Source organism: Chrysochloris asiatica, unplaced genomic scaffold (genome assembly GCF_000296735.1).
Source record: "Chrysochloris asiatica unplaced genomic scaffold, ChrAsi1.0 scaffold00047, whole genome shotgun sequence".
Classification (NCBI taxonomy): domain Eukaryota; kingdom Metazoa; phylum Chordata; class Mammalia; order Afrosoricida; family Chrysochloridae; genus Chrysochloris; species Chrysochloris asiatica.
In genome coordinates, this window is record NW_006408565.1 from 2,042,429 (window position 1) to 2,061,426 (window position 18,998).

The window sequence follows — 18,998 nt, forward strand, 5'->3', positions numbered from 1 at the left end:
TCGCAGCCCGATTCGTAACCACTACGCTACCAGAGCTCCAACACATATAGGTTTGTTCTTTTGGCAGTCTGTGATACTTTCAATATTCTCTAACACCTTAACTACTCAAATGCAACAATTCTTTTATGGTTTTCTTTATTCACTCTTCAACTTTCACACGCATATGAGACTATTAAAATACTATGGCTTGGGTCAGGTGCACCTTAGGCCTCAAACTGATATCTTTGCTCTTGAAAACTTTTAAGAGCTCTTGCAGGCCAGCCATCAAGTTAAAAGATATTTAAAGTACTTTCATAACCCTGTGCGCCCATCTTCCTGCCTCCCTTGCCCCTGATTTTTCCGCGAGGAAACACAGACCCCCAATACACACACACACACACAGTTGGAGAGGAGACGCACTTTGGTCTCTAAAGTCCCTGAGACTCCCATCCCAGGAGTCTTCTTTGCCTAGTACAGTCCTCCGGAGGGAAAGTGATTTGCCTGAGGCCACCCTGGTCCTCTCCTTTCCCTCAGTACAGAGCTCTTTTCACCACCATAGCCTCCAGAAAGAGGTGGATTCCCAGACTTCACCCTCGGGCAATCTTGGGGAAACTGAGACCCAGGGAGCAACAGTGATGACTTTTATGAAATCACAGCTAACTTGTTCAATTGCCCATTGCACTACCCCGCCTCATGTCCATCTGCAATGTCCTAGGGTAACGCAAGTGGGGGTGGGCTATGCGGAATGGGGTCCGCGTCAAGCCTGGGACGGGGCGGGTAGGTGGGGCCAGCGCCGTGACTCAGCGGGCGGGCCCCGGAAGGCTGTCCAGCCGGTCAGACCGGCCCGGGATGCAAACGAGTCGCGGGCCTCCCAGGGGGTGACGGGAAGGGAGGCTGGCCCGGCGCAAACCAGCCCCAGTTCGCGGCGGGAAGTGGGCGCGGCGGACTTTGCGGGGTGCGCAGGAGGCGAGCTGGCGGGCAGCGCACTGAGGATGGGAGCGGGACCCCCCGGTGGTCCACAGCCTCCGGAGCCGCGCTGACACCAGTCGGAGGCGAGCCCGCGCAGGAGCCAAGATGTGTCTACGCCTAGGTAATCGGCGGGAGCCAGGGGGCTCGGGAGGCCCCAACTTGTCCCAAACCCAAATCCTCTTGCAGGGGCTAAGTACTATGTAGTGGGAACCTGAAACCCCAGGGTCCCAGCCTCTTTCTCTACCTCTACCTTCCTATGTGGCCTCTCTGGGCCTTAGTTTCCCTAGTAATCAGATGGAGAAAGGAGGGCTCCTAGTATGGCTCTGGCATCTTAGCCTGCACCCCTACTTTTTTTTCTTATGGAGGGGCAGAACTGCCTCTACCCCTAGAGAGAAGAGCCACTGAAGGAAGGCTCCGAAAGGGAGAGCTGAGGGAGATCCTGGCTAAGGGAGTTCTCATGAAAGCTGTCTGTCAGATCTCTGCTTTCCCCCTTCCCCCACAAAGGGCTGCTGCTACTTACAGACCACCCCCTCCCTTGTCTCCCTTCCCCAAAGCCTTTAGGGACATACCATCTGCCATTTGGACTTGAAGCAGAGGGACAGAGTTGATGTGTTCCCTACTTCCTGGCACATTGATGCTGCTTTTTGGGTATCAGACAGCCCTGGTGACCAACCAGAGTTCTAAGTGCTCCAAGAATGAAGAAGCCAGGGACTGGCCTGAAGCGCTCTGTCCAGTGCCCCCAGCTAGCACTGCATCTCCTGTCCTGGAGTGCTGCTGTAGCTGCTGGTTGGGTTGGGTGGTGTCTGGCCTTGCAGGTGGGTGGATGGATGGGGCGAGGTGGGCCAGGCCACTAGGGACAGGCAGCCATGCCCCTTCCTGTTTGACTAGCAGTTAATCTTTACAACACCATTCCAGATTCACATGCCTGTTCAGCCCATGATCTGGCCTCTGCTTCTAGACTTGGTCCATTCCAGAAGGCCCTGCAGGTAGGGGGTCTCAGAGACCCCCCCCCTTATTTTACAGATGGGGAACCTGGAGCCCAGAGAGAGGTGGGGCTTGTACAAGATCACAGAGCAGGTCAGTGGCTGAGTGACTGCATCCTGCCCTACTCCTTGGGGACTGCTAAGTGATTTTACTATTTGTTTTTAACCCCAGAACTTCCATCTATGATATGGAGACTGAAGTCTAGGAAGGGACCCAAAGACACGTCCCACTATTAGTGCCTTCAAGTTGGTTCTCATAGTGACCCTCTATAGGGTTTCCAAGGAGCAGCTCGTGGTTAGCAGTCCAGTGCTTATCCCACAGCATCATACCAGGACACCCTAAAGGAAGTAGACGCTGTTTAATTCTGGCGGACCTGACCACAGCCTTTCAGTCTAACTGGTGGTTAGAGTGAGGGGGCTCTGGGTCAGGTGACCTGCATGGTGTGTACCCTAACGGGCAAAACTTAAATCCATGAGGAAAATTCCAGAAAGCAGATCTGGAAGAGCCTGCTTCCTGTTTCCGGAAGTCTGCAGAGAGGAGCTGGGCAGCTGCTTACTGCTCAGAAAGATTTTGTGCATGAATCCTAGTGTCCTTTTGGCCCCTGCAGCCACCACTCCCCGCTGTGCCTATCCAGTACCCCCTGAATTGACAGCCAGCCTGTCCTAGCTTGCCCCACGTTCCCATCCATTTCTTATGGGATCTTCCCTCCCCACTAGGAGACAAGAACAGGAGGGGTTTACAGACGGGGAAATAAAGGCTCAGAAAAGCAGAGGGACTTGCTTTATGTTACCAAGCTCTGCAGTTGAGTATTGAGTAGCTACTAATGCCCAACCTAACTCTGCACAATGGACTTCTGGCTTTGAGACCTGGACTGTAAAGCCACTGTGGTACCCCCAAGGTCTGGCACAGAACAGGTGCTCAGTGAAACAAACACATGAATGAGCAAATCAATGAATAGGGGCTTAGTGGAAGGATCGTGAGATATGACACCAGAAAACCTGGGTTCAAATCCTGGCCCTGCTATGTATGAACTTGAACACTAGCATTAATTATTATTCTTGGCATGCACAATGGGATCAGACTGTTGTGGTCCATCAGGTTTTCACTGGCTGATTTTTTGGGACTAGATCACCAGGCCTTTCTTCCTGTCTTAGTTTGGAAGTGCCAATGAAGCCTGTTTAGCATCATAGCAACACACAAGCTTCCAATGGCAGAAGGGTGGTAGCTGTGCTTAGGGTACATGGATTGGGAATTGAATGAGGTTTCCTCTAGTGAAAGGTAAGAATTCTATCACTTGAACCCTCACTGCCCCCAACAAGGTCTATTGTTATGCGCCTGATTCTGACTCATAATGACCTTATATGATAGAGTAGAACTGTCCCAAAGTATTTCCAAGGCTCTAATATTTTAGCATAGTGGTTACTAATCAGGCTGCTAATCTCACAGCCAGCAGTTCGAAATTACCAGCTGTTCCTTGGGAGAAAGATGAGGTGTTCTGCTCCCGTAAAGATTTACAGCCTTGGAAACCCTGTGCAGGGTCGCTATGAGTCTGAATCGACTACACGGCATATCACAACAACAATCTTTTCAAAAGGAGCTCTGGTAGCATAGTGGTTACGAGTCAGGCTGCCAACCGCAAGGTCAGTGGTTCGAAACTACCAGCGGTAGAAAGATGAGGCATTCTGCTCCCATAAAGATTTACAGTCTCGGAAACCCTGTGCAAGGTCACTATGAGTCAGAACCGACTCCACAGTACTTAAAAACAACAGTCTTTTCAAGAACATGGCATTTCTCCTGTGGAAACACTGGTGGGTTTGAACTGTTGGCCTTTGGTTAGTAGCCAAGCACTTAACCATTGCACCATCAGGGCCCCTTCCAACAAGGATCGGTGGTTATGTGCCATGGAGTCGGTTCCACTCATAGCAACCCTGTACAGGGTTTCCAAGGCTATAAATCTTTACAGGAGCAGAAAGCCTTATCTTTCTCCTCCAGAGTGGCTGGTAGTTTCAAACTGATGACCTTGAGGTTAGTAGCCCGATTTGTAACCACTACACTACCAGAGCGCCTTCCAACAAGCACTATTTACCCTTTATTAAATACCACCTGTGTGCTTTTCCAGTCTTATTTCACTTAACCCTCCTAAGGTCTCTCATTTTCATTTGTTGTAAGAATGCCTTTATGGAAACAAAGACTCAGAGAAGACAAATAACTGGCCCCAAGTCATGCAAAACTAGGATTAGAACCCAACATCCACCACACCTGCCAATCCTCAGTGTCCTCCGTTGCCTAGGGATGAACTCACCCATGGCCCTGATACAGCTGTCCCCTCACAGGCGGCTTGAGTGTGGGTGACTTCCGGAAGATGCTGATGAAGACGGGACTGGTGCAGGTGGTACTGGGTCACGTGAGCTTCATCGCAGCTGCTCTGCTCCATGGCACTGTGCTGCGCTATGTGGCTACCCCCCATGATGCTGTGGCTCTTCAGTACTGCGTGGTCAACATCCTCTCTGTGACCTCTGCCATCATGGTATGGCCAAACAGTATTGGGAGGGCCACTGGTGGGAGGGAACTAGAGGGGACTTGAAGGTCTTTGATGAGTCCTCATCCAGAGCCTGGAGTGGGTAAGCAGAGAGACCCAGGTACTAAGCCTGCTCTGCTCCTCCTTGCTTCAGCTTCCTCATCTATAAAACAGGGACAGTAAGTGTCCACCTAAGAAGATCCTGGTGAGTACTGAAGGAGATCTTCTAGCATAGTGCCTGGCACGTTACTGTTGCTCTGTACTGTAAGCTGAGATTATTACTGCAATAGAGAATAGTCAAGGCACTTTTAGACAGTAGGGAGGAACATCCGCTCAGCTTGGGAGGGTTAAGGAAGATTTCACAGAGGTGGATGACCCTGAACTGGGTATTGGAGGATGAGTAGGAGTTCACATGTAATTACCTTAATCCAGGTATGAGGCATGCTGGGACTGGCAGGTAGGAGAGGAAGCTGGAATGGCATTCCAAGCAGAGAAAATGGCATGTGTAAAGGGTTGGAGGTGGGAATGGCTAAGACTTATTCTGGGGACACTGAGAAAGCCAATTTAGTTGGTAGGAGTTTAGCATCAGGGTTGGCATACAGTAAGTGCTCAATAAATTGTGGCCATGATTATGACAGGACATCACTGTCTGATGGATATGCTAATGAAGGAGCCCAATACATTTAGGTTTATAACATTTTTCTGCTCAGCAGCAGAGGCAGTCACAACCTCTGGGAAACATCTACATATTAGCATATCCTTTCCAGCCGTACCACCTCTCCCTTTGAACCTGATTCCTTTCCTGCAGGATGAAGCTCAGACAGCCTGCTAGCCTCAAGGCCTGGGTGAATGAGGATCGCAGGACCCAGCGAGTAGGGAAGCCTCAGTGCGCAGGACAGGACTGGGCTGTGCAGCTGTGTACAGTGGTGTTACTCTTCTTATTGTTTGTGGTGAGGAAGGCAGGGAGGGCAGTGGACTCAGGTTGAAGAGGCTCACCACGGTTGGATTTTGGGGGCTGGACCAGTCAATCCTCACTGCTCCCAGCAACATGGAGCCATTATTATCCCCATTTCCAGAGAAGGAAACCCGAGACCCACTGACTCATCTAACCTGCTGATACAAAAGAGCCAAATGGGAATTTCAACCTAGTTGTGCATGACATCAAAGCTAGTGGCCTTTCTATGATCCCATTCTGCAGAGTGGGACTTAGCCCTGAGTTTGGGGCACTAATTTGTGGCTGCACAGTGAATTAAAGGCATTGCTGGGTCTTGAACCTGGAACACCCATTGTCACACTGCCCCTCATGGATCTGGTCCTGTGAGAGATCTCAAGGAGGATGGCAGGTAGGAAGGATACCGTAGCAAATTGAGGGTGGCCCACAGGAGGAAGAATCTGAGCAGGGCTTGAAGGAACTGGCCAGGTGGAGAGGAGGAAGGAGGTACCACGTGGAGTCCTGGTGTGGCGCTGTGGGCTAATGCGTTGGGCTGCAAAGTCAGTTTGAGCTGCAAAGTTGGCAGCTCAAGCTCACCAGCGACTCTTTGGAAGCCCTATACAGGGTCAGTGTGGGTCAACTGCACTTAACAACAACAACAACCATATAGTAGCACCATGAGCAGGCTCCATGTAGGTACTGGGATCCAGGGCAATGAGGGAAGAGACTAGCTCAGGGGGCAGTTAAGATATTGTTGAGACTGGGGTCAGGTCACAGAGAGCCTAATTAAAAATATTCCTGAGGATTTAGATTCTGCTCCATAAAATGTTCAGGTTTGTTTTAATGTACCAATTTTGTTTTCAGTTCTTTGCCAGTTAGTTAAATTTTCCCCTTTGAAAATCCTCGCTCTCCAGGGAGACATGTCACATGGTATATGCTCAGATGGAGGCAGTGGGGAGTCATGGAAGGTTGTAGACAGGGAACAATTATATTTTAGAAACATGGCTCCAGGATTGTGTGGAGGCTATACCAGGAGGAGCCAGTGCCTCACTGCAGATGGAGGTAATGAGGCCAAAGTTAAGCAGTGGTGGAAGGAGTTGGCATTAGAAACTTGATCTGAGTGTGGGCCTTGATCCCTGTCCCCAACCACCACCACCCAGGACTGACCCAAGCCTCCCTACAGGTTATCACCTCAGGCATTGTCACCATCGTGCTATCTCGATATCTGCCCAGCATCCCCCTGGTATGTGGTGCCTTTCTGGATGGGGGGATGGAGAGGGGAGTAGGGACAGCAAATTTCCCAGGGCCTGTGGGGAGGGGGAGTCAAGGCTGACCCTCAGGATGCCATAGCTGCCCATAGGAACCAAGCCTGATGCCCACTGACCAGTGGCCTTCTTCATTCAGCGCTGGACAGTGTTCAGCTCAAGCGTGGTCTGTGCCCTCCTGTCACTGACCTGTGCCCTTGGCCTCTTGACCTCGATCGCTGTAACCTTTGCCACCCAGGGCCGGGCACTGCTGGCCGCCTGCACCTTCGAAAATCCTGAACTGCTGGTGCTCGCACCCAACTGTCCCTTTGACCCCACACGCATTTATGTGAGTGCCTGGGTCTTGGGGAGGTGCTTTTCAGGTTGGGGGTAAAAGGCTCTTGGGATCCCAGCCCCTGACGCCCATTTCTGCCCCTGTGCCCACTGCAGAGCTCCAGCTTGTGCCTCTGGGGAATCGCACTGGTGTTCTGTGTGGCAGAGAGTGTATTTGCTGTACGCTGTGCCCAGCTTGCCCACCAACTGCTGGAACTGAGGCCCTGGTGGGGGAAAAGCAACCTCCACCCGGTAAGACCTGACTCCCCCTGGGAGCCCCTGCTGGAGAATCAGCCTGGTCTGCCCCCACCCCTCTATTCAGGGACCTGACCACCTTGAGAACTGTGGAAACAGTTTTTCCTCCCACCCCTTGGGACCAAGAGGAGAGGTGTGGAGGCTCAGAGTTCAAAACTCCCAGCTAATCCACACAGCTGACACCTGGCTTTCCTAAAATCCAGGATGAGTCTTGAATGGGGGGTGAGGGGGGTGGGGACACAGGCACCTCAAGGCTCTGGCTTAATTTGTGCATTTTGTGCATGGGGGAGAGCAGCGATGCTCCCTTGCCCCCAGGGGTCCTCCCAGATACCTCCCCTCCCAATTCCCTGGGTGTCCTGGAGGAAGAAACCCGGATTGAGCAGACCTGGCAGTTTCCTGCATCTCCCCAGATTCAGGAGCGCCCAGAGCCCCTGGAGGGCCACGACCTGCTGAGCTGCACCAGCGCAGAGCCCCTGACCCTCTGAAGGTTGATGCCTCACCAGACCTGTGGCTGCCAGGGTCCTTGCACCAAGTCTGCGCTGTGACCAGGCCAGGATCCCTGGAGCCAGCCCAAGAGGACTCAATGGACACTCGGGCACCTGGGTGGGGCTTTTCAGACCCTCTCCCCAGCTACCCAGTCCACTGCACTGAATCAAGACTTTATTCCGAAGTTATTAAAAAGAACAGAATGCTCCACGTGGATGCATGCAGGGCAGGGGGGGGGGGGGCTCAGCCAGGGGCCTGTGCTTCTTCCCCACATGGGATGCTTGAGCCATGGGCTCTGGGTGCACCTGCCCATCTGTCCATGGGCCTATATGTTCATGAGAGAGGCAAAATATACCAAGGGATGTGTTGGTCTGTGTGTGTGTCTGGCTGTGTTGGTCCAAGTTGGTCCAGGTGGGGGCTAATGAGACACATAGTTGATGGGTGGAATGCTGGGAGATTTCCCTATTGTACCATGTTCCCGGGGTCAGAAAGAGCTGGGACAGGAAGGGCTGAGGGCCCCTATGTGGATGGGTGGTTCAAGGAAGCTTCTTCCTCCAACCTCACCCATGGAATCCTCTCCTTTCCAAATAGAAAAGTAGGCTCATCTGGGCACTTGAGCAATACTTCTCCCCTCCCCCTGAGGCTGAAACCTACTAGGTGGGGAGCTCTGGCCTCCTGTTGGCTGTGTGGGGGGCAGTTAATGATATCAAGATCGTGGGGGAAGGGTGGTTGACTCTGAGGTGCCTGTGTCTATCATTGGGGATAGGAGATTTTGCCTAACGGATTGGAGCATGCTAACCGCCTGCTGACTTGGGCAAGGGTTCCTTCTCCAGAGGCCCCTCCCCCGCCCCGCCCCGTCCCACAGTGCAGACCCTGGGAGAGATTCCCCAGTCTGGCCCCCAGCCTGGACCCGGGTAGATACGAGGGAAGGGGAAGCTGAGGGCCGGTAAAGGCTGCGAGGAGCGTGGGTCGGTTCCTCTTGCTCAGAACTGGGAGGCGCTGCTGGGATCGCACTGCAGCAAGCGTACGATGGACGGGTCGCTCTTGGCTCCGCGGATGAACTCCTCCAGGGACAGCTTGCCTGCGGGAAGAAGGGAACAGTGATGGGGGAGAAGGCGGTTCAGGACAGCCGAAAAGGGAAGGAGAAAGCCGGTCGCCCGCCCTGCCCGGCCCCCTCACCGTCGTTGTTTGTGTCCATTTGGCGGAAGATTTTCTCAGTCCTCTTTTCCGGGGTCGACTCGTCCTCTGGCATCTTCATCACGGACGAAACCATTTTGTAAATGGCCTGGGGGGCGGGAAGGGAAGGCGGAGAGTGAGAGGAACCAGCCTGAGCCCCCCCACTCATCACCATCAAGATTCAAAAAACGCCCCCAGGCATTCTGTGACGCTGGCTGAACCCCGCCAGGGTGGGGCGGGAAGGAGGGGGATGTTGGAGCGGGCCTTGGCAGAGTTCCTTTGGAGGGCTAGGTGGGAAAGGATTGCTGGTTAAAGCAGATGATGGTTCAGAAGCACTGAAGAGCGAAAGTTCCGAGTCAGGAACGACATTGGAAGACATGGTGGCCCAGATGGTGACGGTCCTCCCATGCTGGGCTTCGGATTTAGGGCCTGACCTTGCAGGTTCCGGGATAACTGGGTCAGGCCTGCTTTTCTAGTACACTGGGGCTCCCGTGGCCAACAGGGGGCGCCCGGCGACGGGGTGGCGGCACTGTACTGAGGAGCCGTCTGTGACCGGCAGGGGGCGCAGGGAGGTGTCGAAGGCTGGAGGGTCCCTGGCAACTGGGCGGGTTGTTATGTAAATTATGCAAATACGCATCTGCAGGGGGCGGGGACAGCCTGAGCTCTGCCGAGCTGAGGGCGGTGGCAGCCACGTGCAGAAGCTCTTTGGGTGACTCTGGCAGAGGGCGCGAGCTTTTTTCGCCAGATGTGCAAAAGGCACTGGGGGCTTGGTCTGTGGAAGGGATTGGGTTTCGTAACCCAAGAATTTAAGAACTGGACCAGTAGCCTCAATCTCTCCCAGTTTTTCGCAACACTTTCTCCAAGAAGCCTCCCTTCTCCCCGCTCATTCACTGCCCCAGCCTCAAATCTGGCTTCAGCCTCCGCTCTGATATCTTCCAGCCTCTTCCCCTTGGGCCCGCTCCCCCACGCTGCCTGTGAAAGCTCTTTCCAAACTCAGATCGCCGCCACCACCACCTCCCCATCCCGCAGGCCGCACCTCGTGCCAGCTGCACCTCGTGCCAGCTACACGCAGGCCTCGGTGCAAGTCTGCCAGCGCACCTAGCCCTTTATGGATGCTGCCCCAAGCTCCTGCTGGTGCTGAAGCTCCCCACTTGGGGCTTTCTCAAGAACTTCTCTGACCCAAGCTGGCCAAGGAGTGGTTATGTGGGCACAGAGCCCCCTGGGCTGTGCCTTTGGAGGACACCTCTCTGGTAGTATTTGTGCCTTCCAAAGATCGGTATTGTGTGTCATCAAATCAATTCAGAGACACTGTGACCTTACAGGGCAGAGCAGAACTGTCCCAAAGAGTATTTTAGACTCTTAATTTTTATGGGTGTCCTGGTGTGGTGCTGTAAGAAGTAGAGGACTGATGGCCAGGAGGTCAGCAGTTCAAATCCACCAACCTTGTCTTGGAAACCCTATACAGGTCTCTATGAGTTGGAACCAATTCAATGGCACTTAGCAGTGCCTTTGGGGCCCTGTGGGCTGCTAATCAAAAGGTCTGTGGTTCAAATCTACCAGCTGCTCTTTGGTTGAAAGATCAGGCTGTCTGTTCTTGTAAAGATTTACAGTCTTTAGGCAGAAATGACTTCATGGCAGTGTGTTTGGTGACTTTGGTTTTAATCTTTATGAAGCAGATCGCCAGGACTTTTCTGCCAAGAAGCAGCTGGTGGGTTCCAACTGCCCACTTTTTGATTAGTAGCCAAGCGCCTTAACCATCGGCACCAGGAATGTAGTGCCCACCATACAGATGACAACCATGGCCTTCAAGCTAGTGCCCACACTCCCAGAAATGAGCACCGTGCTTTGCACCTGGAAGGAACTCCCCAGTCTAAAAGCCCTGGCATGTCTCACTGCTCTCTGTACCAAGTCCAAACGACTGTACATTCAAGGTACTTCATACCCTGGTCACTGCTGACCTCTATCATTAGACCTCCCCTGACCCTGGGCTTTTCAGACTTCCCAAATTTTACAATCTCTGCTGGCAGTAATACCACTTACTGCCAATTAGCAGGCACCTACTCCGCACCAGGTACTTTACATGCATTATCTCAACAACAGCCCTGCAAAGCAGGAACCACGACCCTCATTTTCCAGGCAAGAAGCTAAGGCACAGAAAGGAGATTGATGGCAGAGATAGATTTGAACCTGCTCTCTCTTAGATGCATAGGCAGTGTGGGGTGGTGATGAACAACAGAGATTTTTAAGTAAGATGAGCCTGGAATGGTATCCTGGTTTCACTACTCACTGACCGTTAGCTCTGCACAGTACATAACCTCTGTGAGCCTCAATTTCCTCATCTATAAAATGGGAATAATCATACTGCTCTCAATTAGAGTTGTTCAGAGGATTAAATAAGGTCATGATATGAACCAATTGGCACAGTGGCTGGCACTAAAGTTAATGGTCAGTACACAATCATCTTTACCATGTCCTCAGGCCTTCCTGCTCCTCTGTACCCCTGGGCTCCCAGATGTTACTTTGTACACCTTGTCACCGAATTGGTCAGTGTGGCGTGCACACTTATCTCCCCACCACAGGGGGAGTCCCAAGAGGCTGAGATAGCGTCTCTTCCTGCCCAGTGTGACTGAGAGTAACCATGCTCCCTGGGATGGCTCCTCTCCTGGGCCCCCTCATTAATTGGCTGGAATTGCTACTGGATCATTGTTTCACTGGAGCCGACTTGTAATTAATCAGAGCCCTGTCTGCACTGGTTGTCTGGGGCCCCCAGGCTGCCATGAAGAACGCCAAGGCCTAAATAGTAGAGGCCAGACAGGAAGGGGTTCAAGGATGCTCATGGAATAAGGCTGATTTGCCCAATTTGGTGCCTCCAATACACATCAGCATGACCACACTGTTATAACATCCCTACGGCTGTTCCCCAATCCAAATGATCCTTCACTACCCTGGCAGCTCCAATCTTTCCACCAGGATCTGCCAAACTTCCCACCTTCTAGTAACTAAAGAGTTCATGTATGACGCATAGGAATCAGTGACAAACATTAAGGTTTTCCCCCTACCTATAGGCACAGGTATAGTGTCATAGGATAAGCACTGGACCTCAAGGTTGGTTTGAATCACAAGTCGTCAGTTCAAACTCACCAGCCACTCCTTGGAAACCCTATACAGGGTCACTCTGAGTCTGAACCAACTCAACAGCACTTAACAGGAACAACATAGGAACAGGAGTATGGCACTATAGGATAAGCATTGGACCACAAGGTCAGTTTGAAGCACAAAGTTAGCAGTTCAAACTCACCAGCCACTCCTCAGAAACCCTATCCAAGGTCTCTGTGAGTCAGAACCTAACAACAATAACATAGGCACAGGCATAGAGGGTCATCGGAAAAGATGAGATGGTTTGACATAATGGTTGCAACAACAGGCTCAAACATAAGAACAGTTGTGAGCATTCTTTTGTTGTGCATGTTGTTGTTGTTGTTAAGTGCTGTTGAGTCAATTCTGACTCATAGCAATCCTATATAGGGTTTCCAAGGAGTGTCTGGTGAGTTTGAACCCCCAACCTTGCAGTTCAAACTGACCTTTAGGTCCAGTGCATTATCCTGCAGCGTCCCACCAGGACTCCTTTGTTAGGCACAGTCAAAGCCAATTTGACAGCATATAACAACAGAGTCCTGGTGTGGCACCATAGGATAAGCCCTCAACCTCAAAGTCAATTTGAACCAAAAGGTTGATAGTTCAAACTCACCAGTCACTCCTTGGAAACCCTATACAGGGTCACTATGAGTCAGAATGGACTTGACGGCACTGGACAACAATAGTATAGGTACAGGAAGGGTACCACACCCCAAGACAGTCCGTTCTACCCTAGCTAGAGCAAGCAGATCCAGACCCTCATAAAGAGGAGAAGCCAAATTCAAGAGTACAGTAGGGGCTGGAGAAGTTGGAAGTTTCAGAGAGGCAGAAGGAAAGGGGGCAAGAGCTTGTGTAAAGCAGTCTGACAGGATTACTCAGGGACATTTGAGGGATGTTGAAAAGGCCATTCTGACTAGAGTAGAGGATGTGTTTATGAGAAAAGAATTGACAAGCTCTAACATTTACCAAGTGCCAGTTGTATGCTGGCCTGGATAGCCTTGTGAAGTATGGGATTAACACACTGATTTTACAGGTGAAGAAGCAAATGGCTCAGGGGGAAAGTGGCAAGAAAGTGAACCAGAGTCTGGACACTCTACAATGCTTGGCTGAAACCATGGAAGGTTTTTGAGATGAAGCTAATGTTTCACACTTAAATTTGTTCTGTTGTTGTTAAGTGCCATCAAGTCGACTCCGACTCGTAGCAACCCTGTATAGGCTTTCTGAGAACTAGGTGATGGGTTTGAACCACCGACCTTATGGTTAGCAGTGCAGTGCTTATCCTCCAGTGCCACCCCAGGACTCCAAATCAGCTCCTTAATATCCCCATTTTACAGATTAACAAACTGAGTTGAGGCAGACTCCAGAACTAGAAGTTAAGCCTCCTGGCTGGGAGTTCATGGCCCTTTTAAGTCATCCTTCAAGTGTAACTCCAAGTGCTGTGTGATCTTGAGCAAGTCACTTCACCTCTGAGCCTTAGTAATCCCCCAACCCTAGAAAATGGGGATAATGGTCCTCTCTTTATGAAGTTGATGCGAGAATGCAATGAGCTCTTGGCAATAAGAACTTTGCTCAGTACCTGACATGTAATGGACCCTCAACCAATCAGTTGGGAGGTGACTGGGTAACTAAGATGGAATGTGGATATTGGCACCCTCATAGGCCGTGTGGCCTTAAGCAAGTTTCCTTACCTCTCTGAGTATCTGTTTTCTCCTGAGTGGGTGAAATATACAGGCCTGTACTCTGCTGAAATGTCAAGTCACCAAAAACAACGAAAGGCTGAGGAACTGTTCCAAATTAAAAAGGACTAAACAGGTACGTTTGATCAAGAACAATGTGCCGGACCAGGCAAGGTTTCCTTCTGTTATGCATAAGGATACCATAAGTTAGAGTTGACTAGAAGCCAACAACAACAACAACAACAAGGAGGACAACTGTATGCAATGTGCAATCCTAGACCAGGGCAAAAAACAAATTCAGCAGAGAACATAATTGAGACAGTTGGCAAAATTGGGATATGGCCTGTAGATTAGATAATGGCATTGTTTCTATGTTAAATGTCCTTACTTCGATAATCATATTATGGGTTATGTAAGAGAATGTCCTTGTTCTTAGGAAATAAATTCTGAAGTAACCAGAGGTAAAGGGGGTCGTGTTCATAACAACAACAAAACATCACACACGCACACACAATAATAAAACAAATGTAACAAAATGTTAATTGGTGAATCTCTCAGTAAAGGGCATATGGAAATTTTCTGCAGCTTTTCTTTACATTGGAAATTACTTCCTAATAAAGAGTGTTATCTGTTTGTTTGTTTTAATGGGGTGGTAAGGGAGCACCTGCCACCGCCTACCCACACAGTTGAGAGGGTAATGAGTGGTGGATGTAAATGCTGGGCCATGCACCTGTCATCCTCAGGGGCCCAGGGCCCACCTGCACAATCTCCAGCATCTCCTCGCGGCTGATGTAGCCGTTGCCGTCCAGGTCGTACATGCTGAAGGCCCACATGAGCTTCTGTTCTAGGCGGCCGCGTGAAGTCACGCTCAGCGCGATGATGAACTCCCGGAAGTCGATGGTACCATCGCTGTTGGTGTCAAAGGTGCGGAAGACATGCTCAGCAAATTTGGAGGCGTCACCATAAGGGAAGAAGTTGGCGTAGATCTTCTTGAACTCATCCACGTTGAGGATGCCTGTGGGGCAGTCCTTGAGGAAGCCCTTGTACCACTCCTGCAGCTCTAACTCCGAGAACTCGGTATTCTCCCGCAGGTCTTGCAGCATCTCGGGCCGCAGCTTGCTGTTCTGCTTGCCCATGGCTGCCGAGCCAAGTCCCACCTGGATCCCGGAGGGGGTGAAGGAAAGAAAGAAGTGGTCAGGCTCCCCTGCGCCTTCACACCACTTTCCAGCAGGGCCCCCAGTTACCGGACAGTCTAACTTCTTGTTTGACCCAAAGTCACAGAGCCTACACCCTGCAACCTACTTCTGTGACATGCTCCACAGCATTTCCCCAGACCTTGCACATTCCCAGAGAGTAGACCCCGAAGGGAAGAATGGAAGGGGACTCCTTTTTACAAGTCACGTCATTTAACCTTCACAGGGTTAAGCATGGAAATTAGCCCCATTTTATAGATGAGAGGATAGGCTCAGAGAAGTGAGGTGATGTGCTTTAAGTCACACAGCCATGGAATAAGTGGGCTACCTCAAAGAGCTTTCCAGGGAAATGTAAAAGGACCTCCTCCCTCCTTCCTCACTGTCTCAATATACTTGCTCACTACAAAAGACACTTATTGTTCATGGCTCTACCCTGTGCTTGGCAAGAAGCAGCATAGGGTAGACGTTAGCCTGGGCTCTGGAGCTGAATCATGTGGGGTTGAATCCCAGCTCTGCCTCTTACCAGCTAGTTATGTGACCTTGGGCAGGTTCCTTAAACTCTCTGCCTCATCTGTAAAATAATAATGGTACCTAATTCATAGGGGATTTGTGGGGATTTAATTAGTTGATACTTGTGAAGTACTTAAAGCAGTACATGCATATATAAATGCTATGCAAGTTTTAATAAATAAAAATGTACCTAAATGCCACAAGAAAGTCTTGGGTGGCACCATTTAGTTCTTGATTACTAGCTGAAAGGTTGGTAGTTTGAACCCACCCAGAGACCTGGAGAAGGCTTGGAGATCCATTTCCAAAAGGTCACACAGCCTTGAAAATCCTATGGAGTCGTTCTATTCTGCTCACCTAGGGTCCTGGTGTGCTATCAAACACTGGACCACAAGGTTGGTTTGAACCACAAGGTCGGCAGTTCAGACTCACTAGCCACTCCTTGGAAACCCTATACAGGGTCACTATGAGTCGGAACTGACTCCACGGCATTTAACAACAACCAAGGGTTGCCAGGAGTCAGAACTGACTTTAAGGTAATTAACAACAAAAAATGCACACATAACAATATACAAAAGAAGGCATACTGACGCATACTATGCTACACAGCTCACTGAGCCCACACACTGGGTCCCATGCCACTCAAATACCAGCCTGCACCCATCCACGGGTCGCCATGCCTCCACACATGACAACATTCCCTGAGCTATACAATTCCCACATACTGACAGAATTACACAAAACTCCCAATCCCCTATGCATCGCGGCACACCAGCTCACGACCCCACAGCTCACACATGCCATCACATACCAACTCACATGTCAACACCTCTCACATGGCTAGCTGCACGTGGGGCCCTTAGGCACCCTTGCCATCTTTCTCTCTTCTCTTAGGGGTGCTGCCAGGTCCCAGAAGGGGGAGCTGTAACCCTTCCCAGACCTGCTGGGGCCCCTCTGCCAAGGAGATGCCTAGCCCACTACAGCCTCCCCTAACACTTACCTTTCTTCATCCAGAAAGATCCCCTCAGTGCAGGATGTGGGGGGGGGGAGGTGCGCAGGTGAATGCCCCCCAATCTTGGGGCTGTGAGTGGGACAGGGTGTGCATGTGCACTGAGCTCTGCACGTGTGGGTGGGCGTGTGAGCGTGCATGTGCCCTTTCATGCACATACATCTCTGAACTCTGCATTGTATGTGTCTCTCTGAGCGTTTGAGTCCATGTCTGTGTATGTGCCTTATGTGTGCGTGTGACCAGGTATGCACCTATGGCAGTGTGAGGGAATGTCCCTGTGCAGCCATTTGGGAACCTGTATGTCCTCAGCTGTGTGTCACATATGTGTTTCTGTAAGTTGATGCCCCTCCTTTCTAGATCAGCCTCTTCTGCCCCAGCTGAAGACCCACGGAACAAGTGTGTGGGAGAGGGTTGAGGAAAGGCGTAAAGCAGAGTGGGGGAGTGTGTCCCTTACTCCCCTCCTCAAGGTCCAAGGAACTGGGTCACCGGGGCGGGGGTGGAAAGATGCGCTGAGCAGGAGCAAACCTCTGGTGCCCCCTCCTCCCTGCCATCCTTAGAGTTGCCCCTCCCAGTTGGAAGACTTGGAAACGCGGGGGCAGAAGATTCTTCTATCCCCACAAAGATCCCTAGCCCCCCAAATGGGAAGGAATCCAAGCTCGACCTGAGATACCCGCCCCAAGACTCTCTGCAAATCTCCCCCCAGCTCTTGCCTCCAGCCCTTGCCAATCCTTTTAGCACTAAGAGAGCGTCAGGCTCGTCGGCCCTTCCTGGAGGGGGCGCTCCTGGGCGGCCGAAAAGCTACTCCTCCGGGCTGGGCACTGGGAGGTCAGGACCCTGGAGAGCGCCGCGCGTCCCCCCGGGAGCACCCGCTCCCGGCGTCCCAGGAGGGAGGATTCCCGGGAGCCGCAGGGAGCAGCGGGCTGTGGAGCCCAGGACGTGGCCTTCTCTCACCGGGGTCCCCCCTACCCACAGCCCCCAGACCCGACCGGAGCGGCCCCCACTCACCCAGCGACGCGGAGACACGGACTGCGCAGGGAAGGCGGCGCTGCTGCGGCGCGCGGCGGCAGAGGCGGCCGGAGGGGCGGGCGGGGGGAGGGGGAGGGGCTGAGAGGGAGCCGCCCCGCCGCGCTCGCCTGGAGCCCCTCCCCTGGGGGGGTCCCCCTTTCTCCTTCTCCCCCTCCAGCCCAGGCGCGGAGCGCTGCAGGCTCCGCCCCCGCCCCGGAGAGGGAAAGTGACGCCCTTACTTCCCCAGCTCCCTTCACGTAGGAGCACCCCGCCGCCGGGGGTAGGAGGATTGAAGCCCCCATATCTTCAGCCCCCCGGGTGCAGGTAGCCTGAATGGAGGAGGGGTCAGTGTCACGAGACCCTTTTCTCTAGCTTGATACAACCCAGGTCTCTAGAACCGTTTCTCCCTGACCCCTACCTGGGCGTGGAGCAGCACGTCGCTGGAGGGTGGAATCCGGGCCCTCGCTGGTCCGTTAAGATACCCGTCTCCCCCCAAACCCCAACTCCAGTACTAACTGAGGTTGGAGCTCTCTGGGGAGGGGGTGGCACCCACTCCTTCAGTCTGTGAGTGGCTGGGGCAGACACGCCCCCTATATCCCACCTCCGCCTTACAGAGTCCCACCCCATCTCCTGCCCAGCCCCAGAACCCCCTCCCAGATTACATCCCACCTACTAATAACTACAACAACAAATATCAATATAAACTGCTCCTCCCCTCTTACCCCAATCTAAGGACCACCTTCATTCTCCAGACCTGTGGGGGCAGGATTGTATGTGGAAGCAGGGGAGCATCTCATCCTGGGAGACTCTAAGGGGTGTAGCCCAGCCTACTGCAGGCAGAACAAGCCTTCTCCTGAGTCCCTGATCCCCATAACAGTAATCCTGCTGGTATTTGAAATCCTGGGGGCATAGCTTTCACCACCTTACAGTAGGTGATCCTTATTGCCCCCACTTTACAGATGAGGAAACTGAGGCTTCTGATTAAGTGACTTTCCCAAGGTCTCACCCCCGTGATTTAATCCATTGGCCCTCATTCATTCATTCCGCAGCTGTTTCTGTGGCAATGTAGGACCAGCACTGACCTGTTAATAGCAAAGTTGATGGTTCAAACTCACCAGCTGCTCCTTGGAAACCCTATACAGGGTGGCTATGAGTCAGAACTGACTTGATGGCACTTAACAACAAACAACATCTGGATCCAGCACTGCTCCAAGCAGTGGGATTGCAGCTGAGCTGAGGACAAGAAATAATGGCTATAACATGCAATTCTACAGTGCATTACATATGTGTTTTGGTAAAAGGAAAAGTTAGGCTCAGTATTACAGAGGGTCAGGATGGTGACAGAGCAGGAGGACTTCAGATTTTATTCCAGGTGACTTGGGAAGCCCTCGGGTCTTTGAGAAATAACAGTCTTACTTCTAGGTCAATGGCTCACTCAGGCCCACATATCAAGAACAGTCTACAAGGGTGGCAGTAGAGGGTCACCTCAGGAAGGGAGATGACCAGGGTGGCAGACTGGTTTCTGGACATCTTTGCTGTTTGATTGGATGGTGTCTCCCAGCCCAGTTCTTTCAGAGTCTGCAGCGCGGACCCTCAGG

The 18,998-nt window shown here is 51.9% G+C and overlaps 2 protein-coding genes across 2 annotated transcripts; one reads left to right on the forward strand and one right to left on the reverse strand.

The window, feature by feature from the left end:
- The first annotated feature begins 1,053 nt into the window (after positions 1-1,053).
- TMEM54 (transmembrane protein 54) lies at positions 1,054-7,698 on the forward strand. The gene is made up of 6 exons (XM_006862144.1): positions 1,054-1,069; positions 4,266-4,459; positions 6,565-6,624; positions 6,786-6,974; positions 7,076-7,210; positions 7,624-7,698. Exons 1-6 carry the CDS (start codon positions 1,054-1,056, stop codon positions 7,696-7,698), a joined length of 669 nt encoding a protein of 222 aa, XP_006862206.1.
- Positions 7,699-8,677: 979 nt separating this feature from the next.
- Positions 8,678-17,417, reverse strand: HPCA (hippocalcin). The gene is made up of 4 exons (XM_006862145.1): positions 17,401-17,417; positions 14,445-14,843; positions 8,879-8,984; positions 8,678-8,780 (listed from the first exon to the last, which is right to left on the reverse strand). Exons 2-4 carry the CDS (start codon positions 14,820-14,822, stop codon positions 8,683-8,685), a joined length of 582 nt encoding a protein of 193 aa, XP_006862207.1. The 5' UTR covers positions 14,823-14,843; positions 17,401-17,417; the 3' UTR covers positions 8,678-8,682.
- Positions 17,418-18,998: the final 1,581 nt, after the last annotated feature.